The following is a 17,387-nucleotide window of genomic DNA, read 5'->3' on the forward strand; positions in this document are numbered from 1 at the left end:
GCATTTCACACTCACCCTTTGTGTGGTTGGCCTGGACATCTCTAACGCCCTTGGCCTGGAGAGGTCCAATGGACCCTGTGGCCTGGCCGCTGACAGAACCATTCTGAGTGCCTGGTAGTCTGGCTTTTCATTGTAGTCAAGGTTTTTCACGCTGGACAGGAACCTGGCTATTTCTGCAAGGGATCAGAAAGAAAGACATCTGAATATGCAAAACTGAAAATTGTATCATCATTTACTCACCCTCATGTCAATCTGGCAGATGAAAAGTAGTTATTTTTACTAATTCTGGCATATTTACATGGTGTATTTTATACAACAATGTTCATGAATATGCATGGTCCCTACCAAATAAACCAATAAATAAAAAAAATAAAAAAATAAATCTAGACTTTCTGTCTGCAGTGGAATGCATGAGATATTCTGAAGAACATTTCAGTTGTTATTGTTCAAACAATGAAAGTTTTCAAGTATCATGAAATTAATCCATGCAACTCAAATGGTATACTGTAATTCTTCCAATGGAACACGAACACTTTGTATGATAACCAGATCAAAATGTAAGCCTTTATTCACTTTCAAATATCAAAACCCATGTATTTGTAACCCAAATATTTCACACTATCTTAATGTTTTTGACTTTCATAATATGGACAAAACCAGCTGAAACATTCTTCAAAATATCATCTTTTGTGTTTCGCAGAAGAAAGAAGCATATATAAGTTTGGAACGACATGAGTGTGAGGAAATTATGACAGAATGTTCATTCCTGGGTGGACTATGCCATTAACACACAAAAAAAAAATCAGATGTTGAGCATTACATTTTTTCGAAACACCTCATCATGTAGAGCAGGGGTCCTCAAATAGTGGACCATTGTCCTGTTTCGGACCCTGGCTTGGTTCCAGCTGCACTGTGAGACAAAGCGTGTCAAAACAACAAAGCGGTACACACCACAAGCACTCAGGGTCATTTATGGTAATGGTCTTTCGGCGCTATATCTTTTAATATTTTTATCTAGAGCCAAATGCACTTCATTCAAGCCCTTTCCGTTCCATGCACATTGCTTCCCTCCCCGCTAAAGACGCTAGGAAGAAAATCTAGAGACAGGACCTCTTGGAACTTTAATTGAATATCCTTGATGTAGAGAATCCCAAATGTGTCCTTTTTGGGAAACTACACAAGTGGGGACTACTGTGGAGATGGACTGTGGTTGAGTATTTGTATAATTTGCAGATAAACACCAACTGAGCTGGTCTGCATGTTTAATGTTGATGCATCCTGCTGTTGACCTAGATGCTTACTGAACACACTCGCAAATGTCCGGCCAAGTGACAACCCACATCTGCAGACTTCATTTTCATTCCAAAGGGAACAAAAATCACATCTTCCTAACAAATGGACAGTGGCAGGAGCACAATGTAGTGGGGCCTCTCCGTTCATACGAGAACACAAATGTGTGTCTAATATGGGCACCTTCCATTCTTCACTGTAATAAATATGCTGGATGCAGTGCTATGTGGCTGAATGTATACCACATGCGCAGCCTTGATGCATGTTAGAGGTCTTATCTTTCTGGTCCAGCTGCAGCCAGCCTCTCAAGGTTGGGGGAATAAGGCCTCATCATAATCATAGATCACAAAGCCCCCTTTCAGAAGACGCACGTGCCCTCGCTCCCTGTGGAGGAGGGAAAGATACTGCAGGGACGCTAGAGTCCGTTGATGAAGGAGAGGCAAGGAGATTGTGCTTGTGGGGATGGTGAGGAAGCTAAGTCCCTGCCCCATACCTTGTTGATCAAAGCAAATGGTCTGCACACTCACGTGCACCTACCCGTGCTGGAGCCGGACGTGGACATGTTCAGGACAGAATCTGGCAGGTTGGACATCAGCCTGTGGTCAAGGGATGATAAAAGGAAAGGATAAACAGTTGCAAAAATGCATTCGAAAACACCTCTTCGCTTTTGACTCATGGAATCACACAATATACATTTAAAATTTCACTGTGAAGAGTGTCATTCTCTCTTCTAATGAACTGCTGATCCTTTTAAAGCTGTGTACTACACTGCTTAAATTTCCAGTCAAGAAAGAAAATATGTGGCCTTATACACCTTTAGTGACAAGCATTTGAGTGAATAATTCAGGCTGAATAAGCACAGAAAGCCTCTGATCAGCAGCCACTGTACACAAATAGACCTATGGTGAAAAGGGGGACGTACTTGGCCTTGGCCTCCTGGACCTCAGCTGGGTTCCTAAGAGATGAGAGCCAGGGCAGAGTTCCACACTGCCAGTGAAGCAAGCAGTAGCCCAACACCTCCAAGTCTCCTCGTCTGGATGCGGCTGTTGGAGAAAGCGAAGATAAGGAAAAGAAGTTGAGTGTTGGTTGAGAAGCAAGTTAAAACTCTTTGATTGAATGACCCGTCCACTGGCTGCTGAAATATGCCCTTATAAAAAAGGCAAAGAAGGAGGGGGGGTGATGGAGAGGAGTATTTTGTTTTCTCAGCTGGTGCCCTGGCCTGCCTCACAGGCTAACGGGGCTTTTCTAAGAGGGGCTGAGAGTTGAAAGAGTAGGTCAGTTTCCTCCCACCAGCGCTCCTCACATCTCTCTCACACTCCCTCCTCCTTCGTCTGGTCTGGCGACTCGTCCAGGAACCTGATCCTGACGGCCTCTGACATGATCCAGACAGCCTGTGGCCCAGCCCGACACTCTCTCCGACGGAGAGCCAAGCAGTAAAACAAAGAAATAAATGTCTGGGCCCAAATAGTTTCCACATGTTTCTGGATTCCGTGGGGTCTCTGCTGGCCTTAAGAGAAGAGCCTGAGAGTGTTTGCATGTGCTCCTTAGACCGCCTTCCATCTCCACCTCTGCCGTAACACATTACACAACTGCCATCTAGTGTAAATGTCTTTTGTATACTAAAAACTTCTTACAAGAACACTTCGTCTTTTATGATTCTTACATTTGTTTAATATCCCATTAAAGACTCTACCTCTACCCTGGGCTAGGAATCAATACAGATTTCCCAAATCAGTTTGATTCTGATTCACAAGCTCTTGATTTGATTCAGATTTTAATTTGATTAAATTCTATTCCAATTCATTTGGGAAAATTGCAGTAGTTATAATGTAAATTTTTCGTACATATTCATACATAACTAATTCTAAATCAGTAGTTCATATTCTTGAACTATACATTACAAGAACTGACTCAAAACAGCACCCATGGAAATTGAAGCATTCAAAGGGAAAGATACACTACACTAAACCGTCTAATAGTCATTAGTTTCAGGAATTATGCTACACTAGTCGCACTTTACTGTATGTTTCACTAAAAAGGAACAGCTTATAGGAGTCAATCAATCAGGAATTGGACAACACTAGTCATGTTGTATGGTTTTGATTCACTAAAGTGAAGTCGCTCACACAAGTCAGACTACAGTGGTCACAGTGCATGTTTGTTTTTGCATGCAACCCCTGAGGACAACACAATAAAAGATGTTTAAAAAAAGAATCTATGCAACTGTTCTTAACCTTGGAAGCAGAAGAGATGAATACTTTTGGAATAAGTACAAGTGGTTTTAGTCTTCAAATAAGCCCAAAAGAGCTGCTTTCACACTTGCATAAGCTCAATGGGAATCTATCCCAGTCGAGTTTTTACAACACCACATCTGCTTATGAACACTGAGTGTGAAATGGCCTCACTTCAACCAAACGATTAGTCTTATGCCAACCAACCAGACAGACAGACAGCAGCATTTAGATATGAAATATTCATTTTGGATCCCAGCTATTAAACCAATTACGGGTTGACTTTAAACTAAGGACCCTCAATGAATTACGTTTGCCTAAATTTAAATCTGAATGGGATGGCTTTGTCAGTTTCACTTATATACAGGAGTTAACCTCCTGTTAAGCCTGTCCCTTCATGAAAAGCTCCAACTTCATCAATAAGGGTAAATTAAGGCACATCATTTGTTCGTGCCTAGAGAGTGTATTAACTCAATACTGTAACTGCAGTCCATCTCCTGAGAAATTACCTATTGACTGCATTCATCAAAAGAGAAAATCTCTGCCTAAATCCATGACCATCATTGATCCTGCCGTGCCTATTACAGAGTCAGCCTCCCTGCCCGCTAGCCAGCAAGACCATTAGGCCACGTATATAGGTTTTCTTTATTTTTCTTCAACCTTGACCAAACTAATTTAGCAAACACACGATTTAATAGAAAAGATTTTAACATCCCTCACAGGTGACCTTGGAAAAATGCCTCTTAAGTGCCATGTAAAAAGGGCACTATGATTAAAGACCAAAGTGCACAAGAGAAGACACGCTCTGTAAACATTTTGTACGACTCTGTAATATGGACCTGAAGGGGTGGGCTGCCTGGCCTAGTCCTGACACCGATTCACTTATAAAAAGGCCGATCCACAAAGGCCGATCCACAAGAACGATGCATTCTAGGCTGAGCACAACACCTTCCATCAGATAGAAGCTGTTGTTCATAATTATGGTCTATTGTTATTGTGATTATCCAAAGCGCCATGTCAAACTCTTGAACCTCTCCTCCTGAATTTCAGCCGGCTCAATTCAACCCTACAGGTGATAATTAGGCCTTTTGCACAGGGTTCAGTGGGACACGAAGTGCCCGTCTCTGCACTCCTCACCATGGTAACAAATCAACATCTACACAGGGTGCCAGGGGCCAGAAGAAAAGAAACACTCTGCAATCTGCATTCATCTACAGGGCAGTCAGTGATAATGACCTACACAACAGCTGTCAGTGTCCTCCATCAAGATTAGTGCTGTGATGCCGGCTTGGCTGTGGATTGTTTAATAGTGGCGCAAACAAGGTTTGTCAAATTTACTGCCTTGCTGCTTTGAGTTTAGCTTTGGGAGTGGAACGGGACACTGAACTCCCAAGTCGGTGCGTCAGTGGGTAGGTGTTTTTATAAACTCTCAAGTGTTATATCACTTGCCATATGCAGGGTGATTTACACAGTACAACTGGCCATACATTTACAGAGCAGAAAGACAGAATCAGGAACATATGTAGAATCCTGTACATGAAAAGTTAACAAATTGTTTCAGGTAAGAACATGGTCTTGTCTGAAAGCAGCCAGACCTTGGTCTGAACCTGAGCATGATTTACTTTCTGATGTATCAAACAATGTGTTTTACTGGGTCCGCGCTATGAGCTACAAAGATTCATGCACTTTTTCCCCCTTTTATATCTAAACAGTAAAAAATACACACATGCATTCCCACATATTCATCCTCTACATATAAAACCTTCCTAATAATAACACCATACTTTTAAAGAAAAATATGGGGAAAAAAAGGTTTCAATCCACATAAGAACCTCTGGTTTGTCATGCCAGGGGTTTTCAAACTTTTTGATGCCATGGACCTCCAAATATGATCCATCCATCCAAAAATATATTTTAATGTATGCATCCCTATTTATATAAAGCAAGAAAAATAGGCGTGATATTATTATTATTAAAAAAAGAAAGGTAATTTCCAAATATAAAATATAAATAAAATAAATAAGTTTAAAAAAAAATATGTATTAAAAAAATGACTCAAACTAGGGCTGCTCGATTACGGCAAAAATCATAATCACGATTATTCTGGCCAATATTGTCAATCACAGTTATTTCTGTCAGGACCACTATCGTCAAATATGATTGTTAATGTTTGTATTGGCGGTATGGTTCTGTTCTGGGCAAGAACTCCCTGCGCATCCATGCAGCCTATCATGGATAAGAGCAGGGAGGGCAGCAATAACCCCCCTAGGGTAAACAGAACAGAACCAACATATGCAGATATAATTAATGTCAATAATTTAACATGTACACATATTTCAAGAATTAGTCTGATTCAGGGGAATCATAAGGCCAATCCTGACTGACGAGAGGAGGAGCTGGGGATGGAGGAGGGTAATTAGCTCCTGAGAAATGCGATAGCTGCTGATAATACTGAGGAGCTTATATATGGATGCTGTGATAGGCGTCGTATTCCTATAGGTAGACGTAAGTCACCTGGGAGTCAGCTGATGCGAGCTTGACTGACGTGACCTGCCAGAACTGACGCTAACGCTGGATTTAACATGATTTTGAGTGGGCCATATGACCAAAACCTTATACAAGTAATTTATTTAACAATAGCGTTATGTATCAACTATATATTTGCTAGAAATAAGGCTGCTATGATATCTAAATTTTAGATACCAGTGAAATTTCACAATTCTCAATATCAAATTCAATACCACAGCAGAATACTAATATATTTTTTAAAAGAAAGTCCTCAAATTTTTTGAAAATAAGTAAAAAGTCAGTAATGCATTAAAAGCTAATTACAAACAATAGGACAAATACTATATAAAAAAGATACAAATTGAAACAAACAGTGCTTTAAGTTTTCCATGCAAGTATATACAGAAATCAGATGTAAAATGAAACACAGCACAGTCTTCACTGTAAGAATTAAACTTGCTTTGATTCTTATTAAAGCTACAAATATTATTTAGTCGAGAGCAATTAGTGATTTTTCTCTTTGTCTTTTGTTCTTTGATTAACATTAATGACACAGACAGCTGCAGGTATATTAGATCGCTGTCACTTTAAGACCGAATGCACAGATCGAATATATACTAATACACATTCTATTTTATCCCAACTGTTTACGTTCACTTCAGACATAACCAACTGGGTTTACATGAATACTCGCCAAGCCCGGCATTTTGACATATTTTTGTATGTATCTGACTGTTTAGCCGTTTACATAGTTTGTCCGTGTTTCACTCCAAACAGTGCGAGTTCTCTTTTAATAACTCTTTTTAATATCAAACACATTCAATTTTTACGAAAGTAATGTTACATGATTTTACTGAACGTAACAGAATGGGGTACAATAATTGCAATAATCTCGATTATCATATTTTAATAATCGTTGGTCGAAACTCAATTTCGATTAATTGCACAGCCCTAACTCAAACTGTAATATCATACAATTAAATAAATGTGTACATTTAGAATATTATTGTGTTAAACACATTTAATAAATAAACATTAAACTTACATTAAACTTTAAAAATTATTTTTCTGCTGACTGTGTACCTTGTTTTTTCTCCATGTGCTTTAAAAATTAACAGCAACAGAAACATGGTTATTTGCAAGCTTTACCACTGTGTATTCAGTATTGAACTTCTGTAATATCCTATGGCCAACGCAGCCAGAAATATTGGCTTTGAGTCCCAGTTCAACAAAACATCAAAGCTTTAATTAATAGTAAATGCATACAAGATGCAGGTTATGACTTTGACTAATTATGGATTTCTTGAATTAAGTCTGCCCAAGTAAGCATGGATAGAACAATCGATATCCAATAAAAAGGACTGTACACAATTTACGAGTTAATGTGTTTCCAATAGCGTGCCACAAAGTTAAGGACTTGATACTGACAAGTCCCAGCCACATAAACAGACCCCATTATAAGTTGAGTAATCTCGATAGTGAATCCATACTTTTTGGTGAACCTCTTCCTTTAAAGTTAACATGAAATTAAAACTATCCCCATTTACTTCCTTAATGCATGGTCCTGGTCTAATCGCGGCTAATACATTGATCCATGTTATTCCAAAGGAAAATGCAGGGTTGTCTTTGTAATCCTTAATGAAAACTGCGATACCACTTTACTTACCTTTTTCAGTTCCCAACATTTTTTTTTCCTCACTGAATATTCTGTTTCACTTGAAAATAATTCAAATTATAAGATAAAATGGGTTGCAAATGGCAATTCATGTTGACTTTACTGTGAAACACAGGACATTTATGCATAATGCCATATGTTTCTATCTCGGTAATACCTCAGCGCGATTTCAAAAGATAAAATAAATGACAGATTTTACATTACCTACTCCTTTGTGAGCGTCAATGCTTGTATACTCAATGGTGCCATTGTGTCCTTTCTTGGGGTTCTCTTTGTACTCTTTATGCTCACCATTAGGACAGTATCTGTATGATAGCCCATAGTCAGCCAAGTACACCTGCAAAAGATAAATTCAGCATAAATCATCCCAAAGACATTTTCTTTCAAACTGAATCTCTCCTACTGTATATGGTATGTTAGTGCAAAGCACAAGGAAATGGGGTCAAGTTGTGTCTCACAAAAAGAGGTCCCACTTTATATTAGGTGTCTTTAACTACTATGTACTAACATTTAAATTAATCATTTGATACAATGCACTTATTGTGTACATACATGTTTTTACATTGTACATATAGTTAAAAAAAAAAAAAAAAAACTTGCATGTAATTACATCTAATACACCGTTGACCCTTCCTTAACCCACCCTTAAACCTACCCATACCACCAGACCTGTCCCTAACCTTACCCATATCCCACCTTAATAGCAGCAAAAGTGTTTTGCTATACAACATGAACACAGTAAGAACATTGTACTTATATTATTTTTTAATATAAATACATAGTAGTTAAAGACACCTAATACGAAGTGTGACCCAAAAAGATAACCACTCATTTAAGATGCCCCTTACTGATTGTGGTAATGTGCATACAGACTCACCTTGCTTGGATCTTTGTGTCCCAATAAGAGATTGGCAGCCTTAATGTCAGCATGGACGTACTCATTGTCATGAATATATTCCAGCACATCCAGCTGTTAAGGGCAAAGTGGCAGAGGGGAAGGTTAACATGAATAATTTAGAAACCTCATAATGACCTACCGTAATGACTACAGGCGGATGAGCTGGATGCAAGGCAGTCGGACTGCCAGAAAATTGAAGCTTACTCAAAATCCACCATATTACATAATACTGCAAATAATTTTGCCTTGTCACACTTATCATGTTCAATCAAACCCTCTACATACACTGAGGTCACATTAAAACATATTTATGGGTTAAGATTGTAGTGGGTTGATAAATTGCAGCAGTAAGTATTGCTTTTGTTAACTGAAATAAAGCTTGGCAACTACTGTATGTGAAATAAAATAAGCCTAAGCTGAAGTACTAAAATTAGCTACTAAAAATAAATTAAAGCTATATAGATATATTAAAAACAAAAATAAAAATGACAAGCACAAAATAACTAAAATTTAAAATATAAAAATGGAAGCAAATGTTAATGAATACTAATAGTATAATAGTATATAAATATTACTAAAATAACACGGGCAAGCAACTCTAACTACATGTCGTACGAAGTTCAGCAGCGTCTCACCATGAGGACACCCAGCTGTAGCACGGTGGGCTTCTTTAGTTGTCCACCATTCTCCATAAAAACTTTTTGCAGGTCTGTGCCCAGCCGATCCATTACCATAAACCTGTACCTATAAAACCGGACAACAAGATCAAAATGGATTTAAATATACAAATGAAACAAAAGAATATAGAAACAAAAACGATGAATGCTTTTTACATTAATGTCAAATATTGGGCTGGACCATATGACAGTATATACTATGTGACTGTGTAAATGTGTCGACAGGTAAATATTTTGCTGTGCCATTTATCAGTGGGCAGGACTGTTATATTATTTACACGAGAGTGATGAAAAGTCGAAACAAGGAAAAACTTGTTATTAAAGGGTGTAACAAAGCAGAGTTTCACCGTTTACAGTTGCTGAGCAACAATACAGAATTTATGTGTGTATATATTGGCTATTTTACAACTTCAAATGTGACTCCCCCATTAAAAAATTAGATTCAGAACTATCCGTTTTATATTTATTTTACTGTTTTGAAACGGGTTTTGCACTGACCCCAGACTTGCAGTATAATCCATGTGTCATCTTATTTTTTGTCCATCGAGATTCAAATAGAATGAGAAATTAATCACATTGGAGTATTGTAAATATGTGAATTATTTTAATTTACTTGATTATCCAAAAAGAGGCATTTAAATAGGAATTCCCAGCAACACAAAATTGCAGTACTCTAATACCATAATTCTAAATATTATACACAATATAAAAAACATATGTTGTATACCACTACAGTGATAGGCATTACTCATATCATGGTGGTCATACGGCCCACCCTAAACAAACTGATGGTTCATACCTTGTCCCGTTATTTTCAGCCAGTCCAGACCCCCAGTAAGTTGGGATCCCCAAAAACTCCAGCTGTTTAGACTTCTTCCACTTGTTCACTGTGATTTTAGAGTTTAAAAATGTTTTAGCCATTTTATACATTTGCACATCCTTTATAAACATATAATAAACATATAATAAACATATAAAAGGTGTAATATATATATATATATTTTATATATATATGCATCTCTCAAACACTCATAAAGAAGCACTTCCTCCAGCCTAGCTGGAAGGGGAATCTGTCTTGACTGGCTGTGCACCAGACTGACAGGTGGTCAGGGGCCCTTCGGAGAAACCAGCATCATTATCAGCAATTTGGTCACTCTCTCTGAATTAGAGCTCAAACAAGCTGGGATTGCACTAACGACCACAGAGGTGCATGTTTGCTTTGGTTTATTAATTCGCCTAGCCAGGCTAATTTACATCTATAGCCACTTCATCAGTGACATGCACTTCATGTTTGAGAACTCTCAGATGAAGATGAGGGGTCTTCAGTATTTTCATTCAACACTACTCCAAACATGCATATGTTTCTACATCCTTTGGCAATAATAAAATCAGTGTTTATGATTTTTTTTTTTTACATAACAATAGGATTCCATTGCATAATACGGACTGAATTTTAGGTTAAAATAGAACAAAGAATCTTACTAGTATCTGGCTTTGCTGCTCGCTGATAAAATTTCAATTCTGAGAATAAAGGTCCATTTTCATGATATTCCTGAAAATGTAAATAGAAATTGTAGACACTTAGCCCATGTACTGTATATAGTTATGGGTGACATCTCTTCAAAGTTGTTTCAATATATTTCTTACCACTTTGATCACAAAATCAGTATCATCTCGAACAGGGACATTCACATCCCGAGAAGCTGTAAAATGTGGACAAATAAATAAAAAAGGTGAAAATTTAGAAACTATGAGAGCTATCCAATCATGATGTCTAAATTAATCATTTCAAAATGTGAGTGTCCATTATTTTAAATATGTTTAACAATAGAAATTAAAACACACTACTGTAAACATATGTTGAACAAAAAAAGCACAGCTTTAAATATCATTTAGAAAATCATTTTAGAATTCAGAAGTCTTTGAACTCTTGTGCTCCGAGTGATTTTGCCACCATGTCTAATGCCATAGATGAAACTGAAATTATGAAGAACTTTCACATATAATACAGAATATATAGTCATTACCCAAGTAGATCAGTCCAAAACCACCTTTTCCAATGATCTTCCCGATGCGCCAATTCTTCTTTTCTGAATCTGTTAAAATGCATCCTTCTGGAAGTGGATGGGGTAGTTTGTATTTCTTTGGTGCCATGAGGTTAAATTGTCATGTAGAAAGTTTCAGTACGAATAATCCTTACAGACTAATGACTGAAGAGAGCAATGTAAACTTCCTGTCAAGTTATTGCTGGTTATTTAATGGTTCCTTATCACAAACAAACTAGTAATAACAATAATGCGTTCTTATAAAAGCATGTCAACACTCAATAAGAAGAATACTATTATACAGAAGAAGAATTTTGATACATCAAAATCTCAGTTTCAGTTCTTCCAGTCAGTGCACGGTTTTTTTCACCACAACAAACTGCAACTTCCTGAAAGTGATTGACACTCCCGCGACATCGGTTCTAAATCTTTAACAACCAATCAAGAACAGCGATGTGTGTGCCCTTCATATTCAACTACCAATAAAATACCCAAGAGAGGCGGAACAACAACGTAGCGTGTTTCATCACAGGGCAGCGCCGATGTCATTCAAAATAGGATGAGAAGTTTCACTCGTTTTGGCGAATCGGTTCATTCGAACACTGCTGCAAAGAACTGAATCAAAAGCGGTCACAGTTTAGGTTGTTGATTCAGCTCACAAAAACAAAGCTATTTATTATAACCTACAGTGTAATTGCATTTATAGTACACACTACTAAAATTGATTTACATCTTTTGGCTTTGTGTGATTTTTGCACATTTAACATCAAATGCTGTTAAAACCAACTTTTGTGTATTTAAAGCAGTCATGTCATAAACATATTTTTAGTATGTTTTGTTTGTGAACAATCTGCTGTACAGCTATTAAAGTGATTTGCTTTTCCCTCTGTTGGTTCACTAAATCTCAGCAGTTCAATCGGTTCTCGGCTTATTACAAACCTTGGTTCATATGAGTCAGTGATCAGAAACCCAGATCATTTTGGCTGCATCCGAACTTGCATAGAGTAAGTAATTACTTTGCAACCACTAAAAAGGTACATTCTATATAGGCCTACAGTAGTATGAATATGTGTAAATGTAATCTGGATGTGCTACATTTGCTATGTTGTTATTAGCTGCCTAAGGCCCTGTCCCAAATGGCACACTTCATATGTACTTACGGTCCTGTAGATTTACAATGGCCACTGTGGGACTACAAATTTAAGAATCTGTTTAAGATCTGCTGATCCTACATCCTCACATAACATCACATGAAATACCTATACCTGTCCTATACCTGAATACTTCATTTGCATGCTTTGTTTAAGGTCGTCTCCCAGGTGCTTTGTCTCTATCCCTAAGCACTGCCCCCTAAAATGTATATAAACTACAACGTACACTGCCTTAGTTGGACTTGATGACTGCAGCGACCAACAGCAAGTGTTCTCAATAAAGAATCTGCTGAAGATACAGCCAAGTCTCCTGGTCTTCGCTTCTGAGATTTCCAACACCACCGTTTGTGCATATCCGTTAAGTCCACAAGACCGTAGTGTGTCCCATTTGTCATTTTAGGTTTCAGAAGTGTGCTCACAAGCACCCCCTTTGCAGCCGATATGTGCCCTTAATGCACACTTTTGCCAAGCCCGCACTGAAACGAGCTCTGCAGCAGACTTCTACCCAACAGTCAAAGTGCCATTATATCAGGAAAGTATGGAAGATCACGAGGGCTTAGGGTCTCCTAAGTTTTCAGCCTATAGCCAAACCCGCCTGAAGTAGTAGGTCATCCGGGTACTTTCTACTTACTCTTTTATGAGTACTGTGAATTCAGATACTTCTCTGTCATATACTGTTTTTCACCTACTATATAGTAGAGAAGCGTGCAATTTCAGTTGCAGATTTTGAGTCAAGTCAGTAGATATTTTTGATTCAATGAATCAGTGAGTTGTTGACTCGAGAAGCTCTTCGACTGATTCAGTCTAATGGATTCTTTTAACATTTCTGGGGTTCTCAGAAGTGGAAGTTGTCATAGTTGAGTGAACTTCTATACTGGGGAATGGAAACTACAACAAATGTATTTTTTTTTTTTTTTTTTAGCATTTCCATTCATCCTGAATGAGTTGTTCAATTTAATTTGTGAGTAAGTCATTCAGTGTAATTTGTGAATGAATAGTTCAGACAAGAATGAATAGTTCAAGTCAGTAATTTATTGAAAAGATCCAACTCAAAAGAATGATTTCCCTACAAATCTTACAAAGATATATTTTTCAGTCAGCTAAATCTGAGGATAGATTTGGTGCTTTTAAACATGCATGAAACCTTAGATCTATAGAAAATTTTCCTGTGTCACATTCAGCTCAGAATCACTGGGATATGAGCACATTTGGGCTCTGAGTGGGCCGCAGGACACATCTCCCTGGCTCTCTTGTAGTCCAGAGTGCAATGACACCAATCTTGAGGGGCCGTGGCACCATTTTTCATAAATGCCCCTTGTAATGAAGATGGCATAATTGTTGCAATTAGAGAGAGCAGCTTAGGATAGCCTTGCAGTGACCCACCTCTGCCCAGGTCCATATGGTCTGAAAAAGATAATGAGTCTCTTAATGTGTTATGTATACTCAATATGGACTGTAAACGGACAGGGTGTAATTTTCACCAAGGCCATCAAGCAGTGACAGATAGCCCCTTGTGAAACTGTCTTGACAGTTTTAGTAAGCCACTCTTCTCTTTTTCTCATGTTAGGTCTGTCACTTTCTCAACTGCGCTGAGTCATACTCAAAATAAGGTGACAAACATGTCCCTTTACCATTAAATCATGATTCAGATTAAAATATTAAATGAACCCTAAGTAAAAGCTATCATTTTCCAAATATATTTTAATTAGTAATAAATGGTTTGAGTAATGTTTTACACATAAAACAAAATAAAATTAGCAATGATGTTAACAATGTAAAAAAAAGTCTTTTTTAAAAAAAAAATATATATTAAAAGTTGTAAAAGTCCTTCCAAGGTCAAAGTTCAGAAGTGCTGTACATGGGTGAGGTTGTGTTGTTTGTTTAATTTACATGTGTCATTGGTGTTAGATTGATCTCATTGTTTGGATTTTTGACAAATATTTGTAAAACACTGTGGTAAAGGCTTCTGAGAACATTTTGAAAAATGAAACTTTTATGAGAATTCCAACCAGCTAAGATGATACTTTTATACTTCTTTATTTTACTATAGTGCAGAACCATGTGACTGAGTTTTTCTTGTGAGATTGTGTTGGTTTTGACCTTTTTGGGTCATGTACTGTAGCAGTAATACTCTGTGAAAGGAAAACATCAGCAGCAAATAAGAATATGAAGAAAATGCATTTTAAAATGTCACGACTTAACCCTACACAATAAAAAAGTGATGTATTTATGAATGCATTTATAGATGCATATGTAAAAGGGCATAATGACCTGACTTATCACAGATCATTACATTGACATACGCAGTTGGCAAGAAGCAGAGCTGTCAAGCTGTATCATGTTGGCTGCGTTGGGGCTTTCAGCACGTGTTTAGTATTCTTCATGTGTGCAGTTCTTTATTAGCTTGTAGAGAAAAAAATGGTGAGGATGCTGAAATTTTCTCTCTTATTCCCAGTATGGGTCTTATTGCATCGGTTCCATTATCAAGTGTTCATTCAGCACACTAAAAGAAGCTGTTTAATATTGTCTGCATTACATGTCGACTTATCATATTGTAACCCCAAGGCATTGCCTGCGAAATTATACGTTCCTCTGAGTCAAAGTATGCCTTAAATGCAAGATTATTTCAGTCTGCACATTTCTGTACTGATTGTACAAGTTATTATACAAGAGAAGCACATTAGCAGTCCATACAAGCAAACAGCCTCTACACTATGTTCCAATTACAAACTGTTTTGCTCCGAGTATTTTCTTTCTCTTTAGTGCATTATCGAGGCCTTTAAAACTAGTTATGGTTGCAAGATGTATTACTATTTCAAATACAAGTAATATGAATCTAATGACCAGTAATGAGAGACTGGTTTGCTATTACACAAAGGGGCCAGAGACTTGCTAATAAAGCATGCGGACTGCTTCAGGGAACGTGCACTGACCAAGATGTACATTAGGGCCTTAATGTCTCTAAGGCCTGGGGCTAAATTGAAATGTAAAACCCCAAACCAAACATCATTTAGGGCTATATATCTCTTCATGATGTGCCACTATTTGTGCAGATTGGTGGTGGTTATGATGTAATTTTTTCTCTTTTAGAGCTGTGCATTCTGCAGTGGTCTTTATTATGTTTTCGCCCTAGATAAACAAATAATAAAAAAGAGTGGGGCAAAAATCTGAGAATATTGCATGGCAACAATCTAGCCAGAGTCCAACTCATTTAAATCAATAGATAGCGCAAGACCTTTGTGGATATTTTGATTTCTCTCTGTAATGTTGAATTGGTTCTGTCTGAGTGCTCACGATGGCATCTTCAGTGGAATATATGCCTTTTAAGTTATTCTCGTTTCCTAAAGATGTGCCCTTGGGTGGCAATCATTTACATGCCTTCATAATATCTCCATCGCTTTCAAGTGGCCAAAGACTAGTTCTTCATACGAGCAGCAGATTAAAACAGAAGGAAGATTTAATTGATATTATTGAGTGTGTATGATAGACTAATACTAATAATACTTTATTTGAGCTGCAAAACTGCTCTGCTGATATTGTGTGTATATGTGTGCATATATAGCCTGCTATGGAGCTGTGCAGTAATATGATAAACATACACAACTGTTCAAAACAACCTGATCTTATGGAAAAACGTACCTGTATACATTTTTATAAAATGCAAAATACGTACCAATACATACATATCACTACAGTTTCCAAAAGTAATGAACACTAGAGGCAGTAAAACAGAAAGCACTTTTATTCGTTTTCATACAGTTATGATTACAGGGTCAAATTATGGATTTATAAAGACGTCTCCTTGCACAATACATTACACACCATACATTTCAAATCATAACTGCTGTGATATAAAACCAACGTAATAAAAAGTACCATATTCACGTTCATCTGTTTCGGAAAAAAACTGAACACTCAGTGGACATTTCACATTGAAACTGTCACGAAACGTAATGGCGCTACGTATTTTCGTTTTGCAAAAATGTTCATACAAGTATGTTTTTCTAATGTTTGGGGTCAGTTATTATTATTATTTTTTTTTTAAAGATGCATTAAATTAATCAAAATTGACTGTAAACAGTTACACATTTACAATTTACAAATATGCATTGTTTGAACTTTCTGTTAATCAAAGAATCCAAATAAATAAATAAATAATCCAAATCAGCATATTAGAATGATTTCTGAAGGATCAACTAACACGGGGGTTATATAACTTACGTATTCAGTAAAACAGGTTGCATTGCTTCTGGGTCAGGTCTTTTGTAGGTGCTTTCTTAAAGCTGTTTTACTCAAGATGCCTTCAAAGGTGCTACCAAAGATGAGCATAACCGATGTCCATGGCATATGCAGACTAATATATTAAACATTTGGATATTAAAATTGAATTAAATGGCAACAATAAAAATATCTAGCTACGTTAGCTGATTACCTTAAAAGTCCATATCGCCATCAGTTCATTCATACTGCTAGTAACACTTTTTCTGACAAGATGAGACCGCTTTTCATGTTTGTTTATATGATGTTCAACATAAAGCCTATTGATGATTGGAGTAAGCTGCTTTTTTTTTTTTTTTTTTAATTGTAACATTTTTCAATGTTTACTGTATTTTTGATCAAATAAATGCAGCCTTGGTGACCATAAGAGACTTCTTTCAAAAACATTACCAACCCTAAACTTTAACACTACTTAGCTGTGTCTCAAATGATGTATTGTACTACACAATGTGCACTTTCACTATACACTCTAATATGTACTGTCGTAGAAGGTATACATTTTATAAGGACAGTGTTGTCTCAAATGGAACACTTTTTTTTTTTTACTGTATACACGAAAGCATTTGTTGTTTTATATTTAAAGGAAATATTTCAAATAATAATGATGTGTTGCTGATAGATTTAGCTTGTTTAG

The 17,387-nt window shown here is 37.0% G+C and overlaps 1 protein-coding gene across 3 annotated transcripts in view; it reads right to left on the minus strand.

The window, feature by feature from the left end:
• vrk2 (VRK serine/threonine kinase 2) overlaps nucleotides 1–11,734 on the minus strand; it is a 15,980-nt gene extending 4,246 nt beyond the window's left edge. For 2 of the 3 annotated variants that reach the window (XM_051916441.1, XM_051916439.1), the window contains exons 1-10: nucleotides 11,307–11,729; nucleotides 10,927–10,982; nucleotides 10,762–10,831; nucleotides 10,079–10,166; nucleotides 9,238–9,346; nucleotides 8,582–8,674; nucleotides 7,909–8,041; nucleotides 2,213–2,333; nucleotides 1,828–1,886; nucleotides 16–173 (exon numbers count right to left, since the gene is read on the minus strand). In XM_051916441.1, the coding sequence (XP_051772401.1) occupies nucleotides 16–173; nucleotides 1,828–1,886; nucleotides 2,213–2,333; nucleotides 7,909–8,041; nucleotides 8,582–8,674; nucleotides 9,238–9,346; nucleotides 10,079–10,166; nucleotides 10,762–10,831; nucleotides 10,927–10,982; nucleotides 11,307–11,433 (1,014 nt within the window). In that variant the 5' untranslated portion in view covers nucleotides 11,434–11,729. Of the gene's footprint in view, nucleotides 1–15; nucleotides 174–820; nucleotides 911–1,827; nucleotides 1,887–2,212; nucleotides 2,334–7,908; nucleotides 8,042–8,581; nucleotides 8,675–9,237; nucleotides 9,347–10,078; nucleotides 10,167–10,761; nucleotides 10,832–10,926; nucleotides 10,983–11,306 lie in introns of those variants that run through there. The other variant, XM_051916440.1, reaches the window with a different exon arrangement.
• Between the last annotated feature and the right edge of the window lie 5,653 nt (nucleotides 11,735–17,387).

The sequence above is a fragment of the Ctenopharyngodon idella genome, chromosome 13 (genome assembly GCF_019924925.1).
Source record: "Ctenopharyngodon idella isolate HZGC_01 chromosome 13, HZGC01, whole genome shotgun sequence".
Classification (NCBI taxonomy): Eukaryota; Metazoa; Chordata; class Actinopteri; order Cypriniformes; family Xenocyprididae; genus Ctenopharyngodon; species Ctenopharyngodon idella.